General features: G+C 47.5%; 1 protein-coding gene across 1 annotated transcript in view; it reads right to left on the bottom strand.

Annotated features, from left to right (window-relative positions):
* Positions 1 to 370: 370 nt before the first annotated feature.
* LOC144612022 (natural resistance-associated macrophage protein 2-like) overlaps positions 371 to 12431 on the bottom strand; it is a 56310-nt gene continuing 44249 nt past the window's right edge. The window contains exons 12-15 of the mRNA XM_078431478.1: positions 9261 to 9410; positions 7939 to 8012; positions 4666 to 4819; positions 371 to 2171 (exon numbers count right to left, since the gene is read on the bottom strand). Of these exons, the coding sequence (XP_078287604.1) occupies positions 2022 to 2171; positions 4666 to 4819; positions 7939 to 8012; positions 9261 to 9410 (528 nt within the window). The 3' untranslated portion in view covers positions 371 to 2021. The remainder of the gene's footprint in view (positions 2172 to 4665; positions 4820 to 7938; positions 8013 to 9260; positions 9411 to 12431) is intronic.

Genomic DNA, 12431 nt, shown 5'->3' with positions numbered 1-12431 from the left:
TGACTGAAAAAGTTTTTCCTCTTCTCAGTTCTAAATGGCCTACCCTTTATTCATTTCACTGCACATCGGGTATGTATGTGTATGTGACAAATAAACTGGACCTGACTTGACTTGAAACCCCAGTTACGAAGTTAATGGAAGGATGAACCGCAGGTTGACTGATTATTACTTTCTGTGGGTCCTTGGAAGTCAGAGGTGAGTACCAACCAGGCTAATCGGAGGTACCGAGATCGCTCTGGGGACTTGCAGCCTGGAGTCCAGCTGAGAGTCAGCAATTTTGGGAAAATATGGCAAAATTTGGAGTTGGGAAACATACAAGCTCGCTTCTGTTAAGAATATTCATTTATTTAATTTTAAAGATGTACACCTTGATTTTATTGAGAATCATTTTCAAAATACACATTCAAATATTAACAAAATTATACCACGAGAAGGTTTACACGTACAACCTACCCTGTTACTTGATGTGCTATTTATTCATTGTACAGACTGAAACATTTCACCAACTACTGGCAGTGAGTCGGCAGCCAAAGATAAATTTGTGAGAGGAAAAAGCTGAGGATCATCAGGCCTTTCAAGTCCCAAGTCACGTCGGGCAGCAAGGACGATTTCCAGAGGCAAATCCCAAGCACTGCATAACTCAGGACAGCCCCCACATTTGAAAGCAGCTCTGACACTTCTCTCTGTGTTGGCAACTCTGTGCTGTTGACAGAGGCCTGGTATTGTAAAGACAATGAGAATGTGTTGCTGTCAGTCCACGAACAGAGAGGGATTTACTTGCAAGCTCCATGGATAGATGCAGACAGCCTAGTTGTTGATGCTAACTTAATTTAAATTATGTGACCATAATTCCACTTATATACATATCCGAAATTTAATGATAGTTAGTCAATTCGGCACGGTGGCGCAGCGGTAGAGTTGCTGCCTTACAGCGAATGTAGCGCTGGAGACTCAGGTTCGATCCTGACTACGGGCGCCGTCTGTACGGAGTTTGTACGTTCTCCCCATGACCTGCGTGGGTTTTCTCCGAGATCTTCGGTTTCCTCCCACACTCCAAAGACGTGCAGGTATGTAGGTTAATTGGCTGGGCAAATGTAAAAAAAATTGTCCCTAGTGGGTGTAGGATAGTGTTAGTGTGTGCGGGGATCGCTGGGCGGCGCGGTCCCGGTGGGCCGAAGGGCCTGTTTCTGCGCTGAATCTCTAAGTCTCTCTGGAAAAAAAAAATCTGGCTATCTTTACTTTAGTTATTGAAGATTTCAGATCAGATTAGGATGTTATTGAAGGGTCAGGAATATAAAGTTATTCTGAATACGTTCTGAAACGTCACCCATTCCTTCTCTCCAGAGATGCAGCCTGTCCCGCTGAGTTACTCCAGCATTTTGTGTCTGTCGTTGGTGTCAACCAAACATCTGTAGTTTCCTCCTACACATTATTCTAAATTAGACTGGGAAATTATACAGTTTATGATGCTCAACATCCCTACCCCTCATGCAAACCTCAAAATGTCACCACCAGCCTTATTGACAAGGGTGACATCCAAATAAATAGTGAAATACATCATCAATCACCTGTCCTTTTGGGTTGAAGTTGCCATTTCCCGAGCCCGTCCTCCCATAGGGTGGTCCTCTGGTGCTCGTCAAGAGGTGGTCATTACTCCACTAACTGGGTCATGACTGATCCCAGGGAAGCCACACGCCAAGTTCATGTCTGCAGCTGTCCATTGACATCACTGGACTTTTGAGACTTCACTCCCTTCTGGACATTTAGGCAGCCACTGGGAACGTGTGAAATGCTGGCCATGGTGATTTAGTAGCGAGTTCCTGTTGTCTGATGGGACTCAAAATATTTAGCATCAGACTTTGCCGACATCAAAAACAATTGTTAAAGCATTATCTACGGAATGAAGCAACGACACTGATTTATGACAATCATTTACATACATTAAATGGTCCAAGTGAGTTCCATTGGAGGAATATCGTGTCAGGAGAGCAAGCAGTCTTCATTACTCTCTGATGAAATCTTCAGCGGACAGTAGCCACTTCTGCTGAACGGATCGACCCAGTCCGTCGAAATACCTGACTCTGATCTTCCACAATCATCATCTTGTTCCCATTGTCGTCACGGTTGCAGTTCAAGAACGGGACACCCATTTTAACCAAACAGAACCACATCTGCAGGGAGTCAGACGGGAAAAAAAGCCAGTCAGGCCCAAAACAAATGGGTCACAGCACTTGAAGTCTAGATGGAAGATGGTAGATGGTAGATGGCGGGGGAACTTCTTCCACTGGTGGAAGGTTCAACAACGAGGGGACATAGATAGATACAGGGTAAGGGGAGGGAGGTTTCGGGGGGATGTGAGAAAGAACTTTTTCACCCAGAGGGTGGTTGGAGTCTGGAACTCACTGCCTGGGGTGGTGGTGGGGGCGGGAACACTCACAACGTTTAAGAGGCATTTGGATGGGCACTTGAAATGCTACAACATTCAGGGCTACGGTCCAAATGCGGGAAAATGGGATTAAAATTAGACTGTGTTTGGTAACGGGCGGCACGGACACGATGGGCCGAAGGGCCTCTTTCTGTGCTGTAGGACTCTATGACTCTATGACTCTACACAGCTGTTACAGGGAGTCATATATACAGCTGTTACAGGGAGCTATTAAACCAATCAAGGATAAATGAGGGAATTTATACTTGGAGTCAGAGGATGTAGGCAAGATTTTAAATGAGTACTTTGCATGTGTATTCATCAAGGAGGAGAACATGGAGGACAGTGAGATCAGTGTGGAGGACACTAATATGCTTGGGCAGTTTGGGATCAAGACAGAGGTGGTGTTGGGGCTCCTGAAGCGCATTAATGTGGATAAATCCCTAGGGCCCAAAGGGGTCCATCCCAGGTTATTGAGAGAGGCAGAGAGGAGATTGCAGGGGCCTTGAGATTCAGAGAGTTGTGAATCTGTGGAATTCTCTGCCTCAGAAGGCAGAGGAGGCCAATTCTCTGAATGCATTCAAGAGAGAGCTAGATAGAGCTCTTAAGGATAGCGGAGTCAGGGGGTATGGGGAGAAGGCAGGAACAGGGTACTGATTTAGAATGATTAGCCATGATCACATTGAATGGCGGTGCGTACAGGCTCGAAGGGCCGAATGGCCTCCTCCTGCACCTATTGTCTATTGTCTATTGATGAAGATCTTTGTAACTTCTCTAGCCTCAGGTGATGTCCTGGGGTGTAGCTAAAGTTGTTCCTTTGTTAAAGAAGAGAAGTAGAGAGAATCCAGAGAATTATTGGCTAGTGGGGCTCGTGTCAGTGGTTGGGAAGTTATTGGAGAGAATTCTTTTGGATTGGATTTACTCCCATTTGAAACATAGAAAATAGGTGCAGGAGTAGGCCATTCGGCCCTTCGAGCCTGCACCGCCATTCAATATGATCATGGCTGATCATCCAACTCAGTATCCCGTACCTGCCTTCTCTCCATACCCCCTGATCCCTTTAGCCACAAGGGCCACATCTAACTCCCTCTTAAATATAGCCAATGAACTGGCCTCAACTACCTTCTGTGGCAGAGAATTCCACAGATTTACCACTCTCTGTGTGAAAAAAAACTTTCTCATCTCGGTCCTAAAAGACTTCCCCCTTATCCTTAAACTGTGACCCCTTGTTCTGGACTTCATCAACATCGGGAACAATCTTCCTGCATCCAGCCTGTCCAACCCCTTAAGAATTTTGTACGTTTCTATAAGATCCCCCCTCAATCTTCTAAATTCCAGCGAGTACAAGCCGAGTCTATCCAGTCTTTCTTCATATGAAAGTCAATTTGGAAGAGAATGGGCTGATTGTCAGCATGGGTCTGTCTGCGGGGAGGTCGAGTCTTACTAACTTGATCACATTTGTTTGAGGAGGTGACGATAGTGAACGTCGAGGGTCATACAATGGATGCTGTCTGCATGGATTTCAGTCATGCAATTGATAAAGTCCCCCATGGAAACCTGATCCAGGAGATTAACATGCACGGGATTTATGGTAACTTGGTTGTATGGATTCAGAACGAAAATGGTTACCGATAGAAGACAGAGGGTTTTGATGCAAGGATAATATTGAGGCTGGAGGTCTGTGAGCACTGGTGTTCCACAGGGATCTGTGCTAGGACCTGCGTTGTTTGACACGCACGCACTCACGCACGCACACACACGCTTTTTTTCTTGACCAAAGGCAGTAAATGGGAAAGCCAACAGGGCAGAATGCCATGTCAATAGACAATAGGTGCAGGAGTAGGCCATTCGGCCCTTCGAGCCAGCACCGCCATTCAATGTGATCATGGCTGATCATTCTCAATCAGTACCCCGTTCCTGCCCTCTCCCCATACCCCCTGACTCCGCTATCCTTAAGAGCTCTATCCAGCTCTCTCTTGAATGCATTCCGAGAATTGGCCTCCACTGCCTTCTGAGGCAGAGAATTCCACAGATTCACAACTCTCTGACTGAAAAAGATTTTCCTCATCTCCGTTCTAAATGGCCTACCCCTTATTCTTAAACTGTGTGTGGCCCCTGGTTCTGGACTCCCCCCAACATTGGGAACATCGTCATCGAACAGCAAAACACGCTGCAAGGGCACTATGGTGTCAACTGTGCTCACATTCTCAAGTGAAGGAAGGAGTAGCTCTCAAACTTACCAAGTAAAACACAAAAGATAAATAGGCAACTGACAGGACAGCTGCTCCAATGTAGAGTGCCACGAGCTTCAGATTTGAAACATAATCGATTACAAAATACACGTTAATGCAGCAGATGATCAGAATCACAATTCCGCCTATAATCTTCCACACCCTAGAAGAAAATATAAAGAATCCAGCAAAGTTCTGCACCTGTGAAAAGTGTGAAGACACACACCTCCAGTTATCTTCTCCCAGCTAACAATGATCCATTCTACATTTACCTTAAACACCCATTCCCTTTGTCCTGTTTTCACACCTTACACTTCCTTATCTATGTACCTCCCTCTCCCCTGAAAGAAGTCTCACCATGGGAAGTAGTCAGTTTAGTTTAAGAAAATAACTGCAGATGCTGGTACAAAAGGTTCACCTGCACCTCCTCCAACCTCATCTATTGCATCCGCTGCTCTAGATGTCAACTTCTTTACATCGGCGAAACCAAACGCAGGCTCGGCGATCGCTTCGCTGAACACCTGCGCTCGGTCCGCATTAACGCAACTGATCTCCCGGTGGTCCAGCACTTTAACTCCCCCTCCCATTCCCAGTCTGACCTCTCTGTCATGGGCCTCCTCCAGTGCCATAGTGAGGTCCACTGGAAATTGGAGGAGCAGCACCTCATATTTCGCCTGGGCAGTTTGCAGCCCGGTGGTATGAACGTCGACTTCTCTAACTTCAGATAGCTCCTCTGTCCCTCCCTTCCCCTCCTCCTTCCCAGATCTCCCTCTATCTTCCTGTCTCCACCTATATCCTTCCTTTGTCCCACCCCCGACATCAGTCTGAAGAAGGGTCTCGACCCGAAACGTCACCCATTCCTTCTCTCCCGAGATGCTGCCTGACCTGCTGAGTTACTCCAGCATTTTGTGAATAAGTCAGTTTAGTTTAGTTTGGTTTAGTTTAATTTAGAGACTCAGCGCAGAAACAGGCCCTTTCGGCCCACCGAGTCCGCGTCGACCCGCGATCCCCGCACACTAACGCCATCCTACACCTGGGACAATTTTACATTTATACCAAGTCAATTAACCTACAAACCCGCACGTCTTTGGAGTGTGGGAGGAAACCGAAGGTCTCGGAGAAAGCCCGCGCATGTCACGGGGAGAACGTACAAACTCTGTAAGGACAAGCACCCGTGGTCAGGATGGAACCCGGGTTCTCTGGCGCTGTACGGCAACAACTCTACCGCTGCGCCACCGTACTAAATAAGACACACACCTCCAGTTATCTTCTCCCATCTAACAATGATCCATTCTACATTTTCCTTCAACACTCATTCCCTTTGTCCTGTTTGCACACCTTACACTTCCTTATCTATGTACCTCCCTCTCCCCTGACATCAGTCTGCAGAAGGGTCTCGACCCGAAACGAAACCCGTTCCTTCTCTCCGGAGATGCTGCCTGACCCGCTGAGTTACTCCAGCATTTTGTGAATAAATCCCTCTCTCCTGACATCAGTCTGCAGAAGGGTCTCGACCTGAAAGGACACCCATTCCTTCTCTCCGGAGATGCTGTCTGACCTGCTGAGTTACTCCAGCATTTTGTGAGTAAATCCCTCTCTCCTGACATCAGTCTGCAGAAGGGTCTCGACCCGAAACGACACCCATTCCTTCTCTCCGGAGATGCTGCCTGACCCGCTGAGTTACTCCAGCATTTTGTGAATAAATCCCTCTCTCCTGACATCAGTCTGCAGAAGGGTCTCGTCCTGAAACGACACCCATTCCTTCTCTCTGGAGATGCTGCCTGACCCCCTGAGTTACTCCAGCTTTTTGTGATTCCCTAGAAAGACATTTGGACAGGTTCATAGGTGGGACAGGTTTAAAGGGGCACGGTGGCGCAGCGGTAGAGTTGCCGCCTTACAGCGAATGCAGCGCCGGAGACTCAGGTTCGATCCTGACTACGGGCGCCGTCTGTACGGAGTTTGTACGTTCTCCCCGTGACCTGCGTGGGTTTTCTCCGAGATCTTCGGTTTCCTCCCACACACCAAAGACGTACAGGTTTGTAGGTTAATTGGCTGGGCAAATGTAAAAATTGTCCCTAGTGGGTGTGGGATAGTGTTAGTGTGCGGGGATCGCTGGGTGGCGCGGACCCGGTGGGCCGAAGGGCCTGTTTCTGCGCTGTACCTCCAAAGTCTAAAACAAAAGGGATATGGCCGAATGGGTCTAGCTCAGATGGTCAGCATGGACAAGTTGAGTCAAAATGTTTCTGTGTTTCTGTTTCTGTGCTGCAAAAATGTTTCCTAAAGCCTGCAGTTTCTGTCATAACCGAAGTAATGTCAAAAACCAAATTGAAGCCATTTTTAAATCCGCCCATTTTAAAGGGAAGCCTATATTAGATTCACAACATGGTCATTGTACAGGGCATTGGTGAGACCGCACCTGGAGTATTGTGTGCAGTTTTGGTCTCCTAATCTGAGGAAAGACGTTCTTGCCTTAGAGGGAGTACAGAGAAGGTTCACCAGATTGATCCCTGGGATGGCGGGACTTTCATATGAAGAAAGACTGGATAGACTGGGCTTGTACTCGCTGGAATTTGCAGGGATGCGGGAAGATTGTTCCCGATGTTGGGGGAGTCCAGAACCAGGGGTCACAGCTTAAGGATAAGGGGGAAGTCTTTTAGGACCGAGATGAGAAAACATTTCTTCACACAGAGAGTGGTGAGTCTGTGGAATTCTCTGCCACAGAAGGTAGTTGAGGCCAGTTCATTGGCTATATTTAAGAGGGAGTTAGATGTGGCCCTTGTGGCTAAAGGGATCAGGGTGTATGGAGAGAAGGCAGGTACAGATTACTGAGCTGGATGATCAGCCATGATCATATTGAATGGCGGTGCAGGCTCGAAGGGCCGAATGGCCTACTCCTGCACCTATTTTCTATGTTTCTATGTCACCTTTGACAAGACCTCCAAGTCTCTACGACAGGTCTCTCACAAACAGTTCATACCGCTTCCACAGTACAGTGGATAAAGTTAGAGGGAGGGAAATGCTAACTTTCCCTCTGCACGCCAATTTTTTCCCTGGACTAAGTCATTGCACTCCAGGGGTTTATATAGTCAACCAGCCGAGGAGCACTGTTTGCTTTTGTACTTTGATGGTACATAGACCGCATTGGGACAGTGCGTAGTTTTGATACAGCCAATTATATTGACCCCATTGTGATTTATTGCCAGGCCACCCTCTAGTTCCTCGCGATTCTTCATGTATGAGGCTAGATATACTAAGTGTGAGCTGGGGAGTCGGTCTACTTACAGATTGTTGACAAAGTCATGCATCACAGAGGTCATGCTGGTAAACGTCAACACCGGGATCAATGCAAATGGCAGCTGGAGAGAGTGAAAGGTTAGTTGTTAGAACTGGATCTGGAGGCAGCGCCACCATCAATAACCAGAATTACATTGACAAGATTGTCATGATTGTAATGATTGACATGAGGCTCTCACTAGGGTCTCCTCTACATCCCGCAGCTCCGCTCTTGCTCCCCCTCCCCCCACTCGCAACAAGGGCAGAATCCCCCTCGTTCTCACCTTCCGCCCCACCAGCCAGCGTATCCAACAAATCATCCGCCAACATTTCCGTCACCTACAACGGGACCCCATCACTGGCCACATCTTCCCATCCCCTCCCCTCTCTGCGTTCCGCAGAGACCGTTCCCTCCGTAACTCCCTGGTCCACTCGTCCCTTCCTACCCAAACCACCCCATCCCCGGGCACTTTCCCCTGCAACCGCACGAGATGCAACACCTGTCCCTTTACCTCCCCCCTCAACTCCATCCAAGGACCCAAACAGACTTTCCAGGTGAGACAGAGGTTCACCTGCACCTCCTCCAACCTCATCTATTGCATCCGCTGCTCAACTTATTTACATCGGCGAAACCAAGCGCAGGCTCGGCGATCGCTTCGCTCAACACCTGCGCTCGGTCCGCGTTGGCCAAACTGATCTCCCGGTGGCTGAGCACTTCAACTCCCCCTCCCATTCCCAGTCTGACCTTTCTGTCATGGGCCTCCTCCAGTGCCATAGTGAGGCCCACCGGAAATTGGAGGAACAGCACCTCATATTTCGCTTGGGCAGCTTGCAGCCCAGTGGTATGAACATCGACTTCTCCAACTTTAGATAGTTCCTCTGTCCCTCTCTTCCCCTCCCCCTTCCCAGTTCTCCCTCTATCTTCCTGTCTCCACCTATATCCTTCCTTTGTCCCGCCCCCCCCTGACATCAGTCTGAAGAGGGGTCTCGACCCGAAACATCGCCCATTCCTTCTCTCCCGAGATGCTGCCTGACCTGCTGAGTTACTCCAGCATTTTGTGAATAAATACCTTCGATTTGTACCGGCATCTGCAGTCATTGTCTTATATTGACATGATTGAAATAAATAACTGCCCTGGAAATCGCCTTCCTCTCCACGAGTACAAATATTTGATGTTCAAAACTGAGCTTCTGAAAATGTTGTGCCCTGAACTACAATTTCTGCTCCACACCAGCTTTCTATTTGCCCGGGAGGTGCATAGCACAGAATCTGCAGGTGTAAAATGCCCCACCTGCGTAAAACAACAGTGCCATAGTAAAAAAAAACTCACCTGCAAACTCATCAGCACATTTAGCAGGTCGTTCATTCCTGTCAATGTGTCCACGTTCTGGAAAATGGCGACCAGAAAGGTGGGAGTGATTGCGATGGACCGCGTGAAGACCACGCGAGCAAAGCGAGACCATTTGAGGTTCAGGAACCCCTGGGAAAGAGAAACACGGGGTTGAGAATTCATCCAGTGGCTTTGCCTGCTTGTTAGGGAAACACAGATCAATAGGCCGGCCCTGAGGTGCCAATTTATTTTTGAGAAGGTATAGGAATTCTCTCCTTCCAATGCAAGTGAGCAACTAAATTCTGTTCTGGTGATGCGGGACACGAGTGTCAAGCGAAGCCAATGAAGCGGGACTCGTGTCAAGCGGAGTTTTAGATTTAGATATACAGTGCAGAAACAGGCCCTTCGGCCCACCGGGTCCGCGCCGCCCAGCGATCCCCGCACACACTAACACTATCCTACACCCACTAGGGACAATTTTTTACATTTGCCCAGCCAATTAACCTACAAACCTGCACGTCTTTGGAGTGTGGGAGGAAACCGAAGATCTCGGAGAAAACCCACGCAGGTCACGGGGAGAACGTGCAAACTCCGTACAGACGGCGCCCGCAGTCGGGATGGAACCTGAGTCTCCGGCGCTGCATTCGCTGTATTCCTCAAGCACCAAACAGCTCCCCAAACCCCCAACCAGTTCAACTCCCCTTGGAACTCCACTCCCAACTCCACTCCTCCCCATTCCAAGTTGCGTGAGCCCCCCCCACCCTCCCAAGCCGAGCCGAGAGTCCGCACCATGCATGGCTCACCACCAGGGACCGCCACACTGGTCCTCTTATTGTTAGGCCAGCTTGTAAGCATTACCATCACTATTTCTGAATGATAGGTGTTATGTTATTGAAGTGTAGGCGCTGTGTAATAGAACGAAATTCAGGCAGTAACAGTAATCTGGAGATGACTAGGTAATCTATTTGCTGTGGCATTGACTGAGATGCTGAGGAGAACTCCCAGAAGGATGAGAGGGGGAGATCTTATCGAAACGTACAAGATTATTAAGGGGTTGGACACGCTAGAGGCAGGAAACATGTTCCCAATGTTGGGGGGAGTCCAGAACCAGGGGCCACAGTTTAAGAATAAGGGGTAGGCCATTTAGAACGGAGATGAGGAAACACTTTTTCAGTCAGAGTGTTGTGAATCTGTGGAATTCTCTGCCTCAGAAGGCAGTGGAGGCCAATTCTCTGAATGCATTCAAGAGAGAGCTAGATAGAGCTCTTAAGGATAGCGGAGTCAGGGGGTGTGGGGAGAAGGCAGGAACAGGGTACTGATTGAGAATGTTCAGCCATGATCACATTGAATGGTGGTGCTGGCTCGAAGGGCTGAATTGCCTCCTCCTGCACCTATGGTCTATTGTCCCTGCTCTCCTCTAAAGCTGTTTAATGTCTCATCCAAATAAGAATGACAGTCGCTGCTACCTCTGTTGTGACGTCGAGTTAATCTGCCACCAAAGCCCTTCACCACCAGTAAAAGGTGAAGCTTTTGTCATGCAGTGACAGAGGCAAACTAAAGAAAGAGGTCTCACCATGGGAAGTAGTCAGTTTAGTTTAGTTTGGTTTAGTTTAATTTAGAGACAGCGCAGAAACAGGCCCTTCGGCCCACCGAGTCCGCATCGACCCGCGATCCCCGCACACTAACGCCATCCTACACCTGGGACAATTTTACATTTATACCAAGTCAATTAACCTACAAACCCGCACGTCTTTGGAGTGTGGGAGGAAACCGAAGGTCTCGGAGAAAGCCCGCGCATGTCACGGGGAGAGCGTGCAAACTCTGTAAGGACAAGCACCCGTGGTCAGGATGGAACCCAGGTTCTCTGGCGCTGTAAGGCAACAACTCTACCGCTGCGCCACCCTGCCACCGTACTAAATAAGATCAGAAGTTCGAGTCAATGGAAGTTTGACCTGCTTATTGACACTTGCCTTCCCTTTCAGACGCTGACTGTGTGATAAGGCTCTCTGAATTGTCACGTGTTGAATAGGCTGAGTGATTTTTTTTATTTTATTTATTTTTTTAAAAATTATTTATAGTATTTTCAAAAATACATAAGTGGATAAATATAAGGGAATACATAAGCATAAGCAATGGCAATGTATAACATAAATATCCCCAGGTTGTGTAAAACAAATTGTTATCTATACCTAGAAGATATGTCGGTATATATATGAAAAAGATAAGGATAAAAGAAAAACGAAAAGAGAGAGAAAAAGAAGAAAAAAGAGAGAAAAAAAAACAACAACAAAAAAAAACAACAAAAAAAAACAACAAAAAAAACCAGACTGTACCAGGTGGTTAACGAAAACATAGTAGTGCCGCCCACTCCAATCCCCTCTACCTGCATAAAGCAATATCAAGAAGAACGAAAAAGGTTGGAATAAGGTCACATTACATGATATGAAAATATTGAATAAATGGCCTCCAAGTCATATCATATCATATCATATATATACAGCCGGAAACAGGCCTTTTCGGCCCTCCAAGTCCGTGCCGCCCAGTGATCCCCGTATATTAACACCCACTAGGGACAATTTTTTTAAACATTTTACCCAGCCAATTAACCTACATACCTGTACGTCTTTGGAGTGTGGGAGGAAACCGAAGATCTCGGAGTAAACCCACGCAGGTCACGGGGAGAACGTACAAACTCCTTACAGTGCAGCACCCGTAGTCAGGATCGAACCTGAGTCTCCGGCGCTGCATTTGCTGTAAAGCAGCAACTCTACCGCTGCGCTACCGTGCCGCCCAAGTCTGCTCAAATTTGATCGAAGGTTCGTAAACAGTACTTCTAATCTTTTCCAAATTTAAACATGAAATAGTTTGAGAAAACCAATGAAATAAAGTAGGAGGATTAATTTCTTTCCAACTCAACAAAATAGATCAATGGAAGTTTGACCTGCTTATTGACACTTGCCTTCCCTTTCAGACGCTGACTGTGTGATAAGGCTCTCTGAATTGTCACGTGTTGAATAGGCTGAGTGATTTAGATTTTTTTTTTTTAGATTTTAGATTTAGAGATACAGTGCGGAAACAGGCCCTTCGGCCCACCAAGTCCCCGCCGCCCAGCGATCCCCGCACACTAACACTATCCTACACACACTAGGGACTAGGGACGATTTTTACATT

This window comes from Rhinoraja longicauda, chromosome 42 (genome assembly GCF_053455715.1).
Source record: "Rhinoraja longicauda isolate Sanriku21f chromosome 42, sRhiLon1.1, whole genome shotgun sequence".
Lineage (NCBI taxonomy): Eukaryota > Metazoa > Chordata > Chondrichthyes > Rajiformes > Arhynchobatidae > Rhinoraja > Rhinoraja longicauda.
Note: the sequence above shows the minus strand (reverse complement) of the source record. Positions and strands in the feature narration are given on the sequence as shown.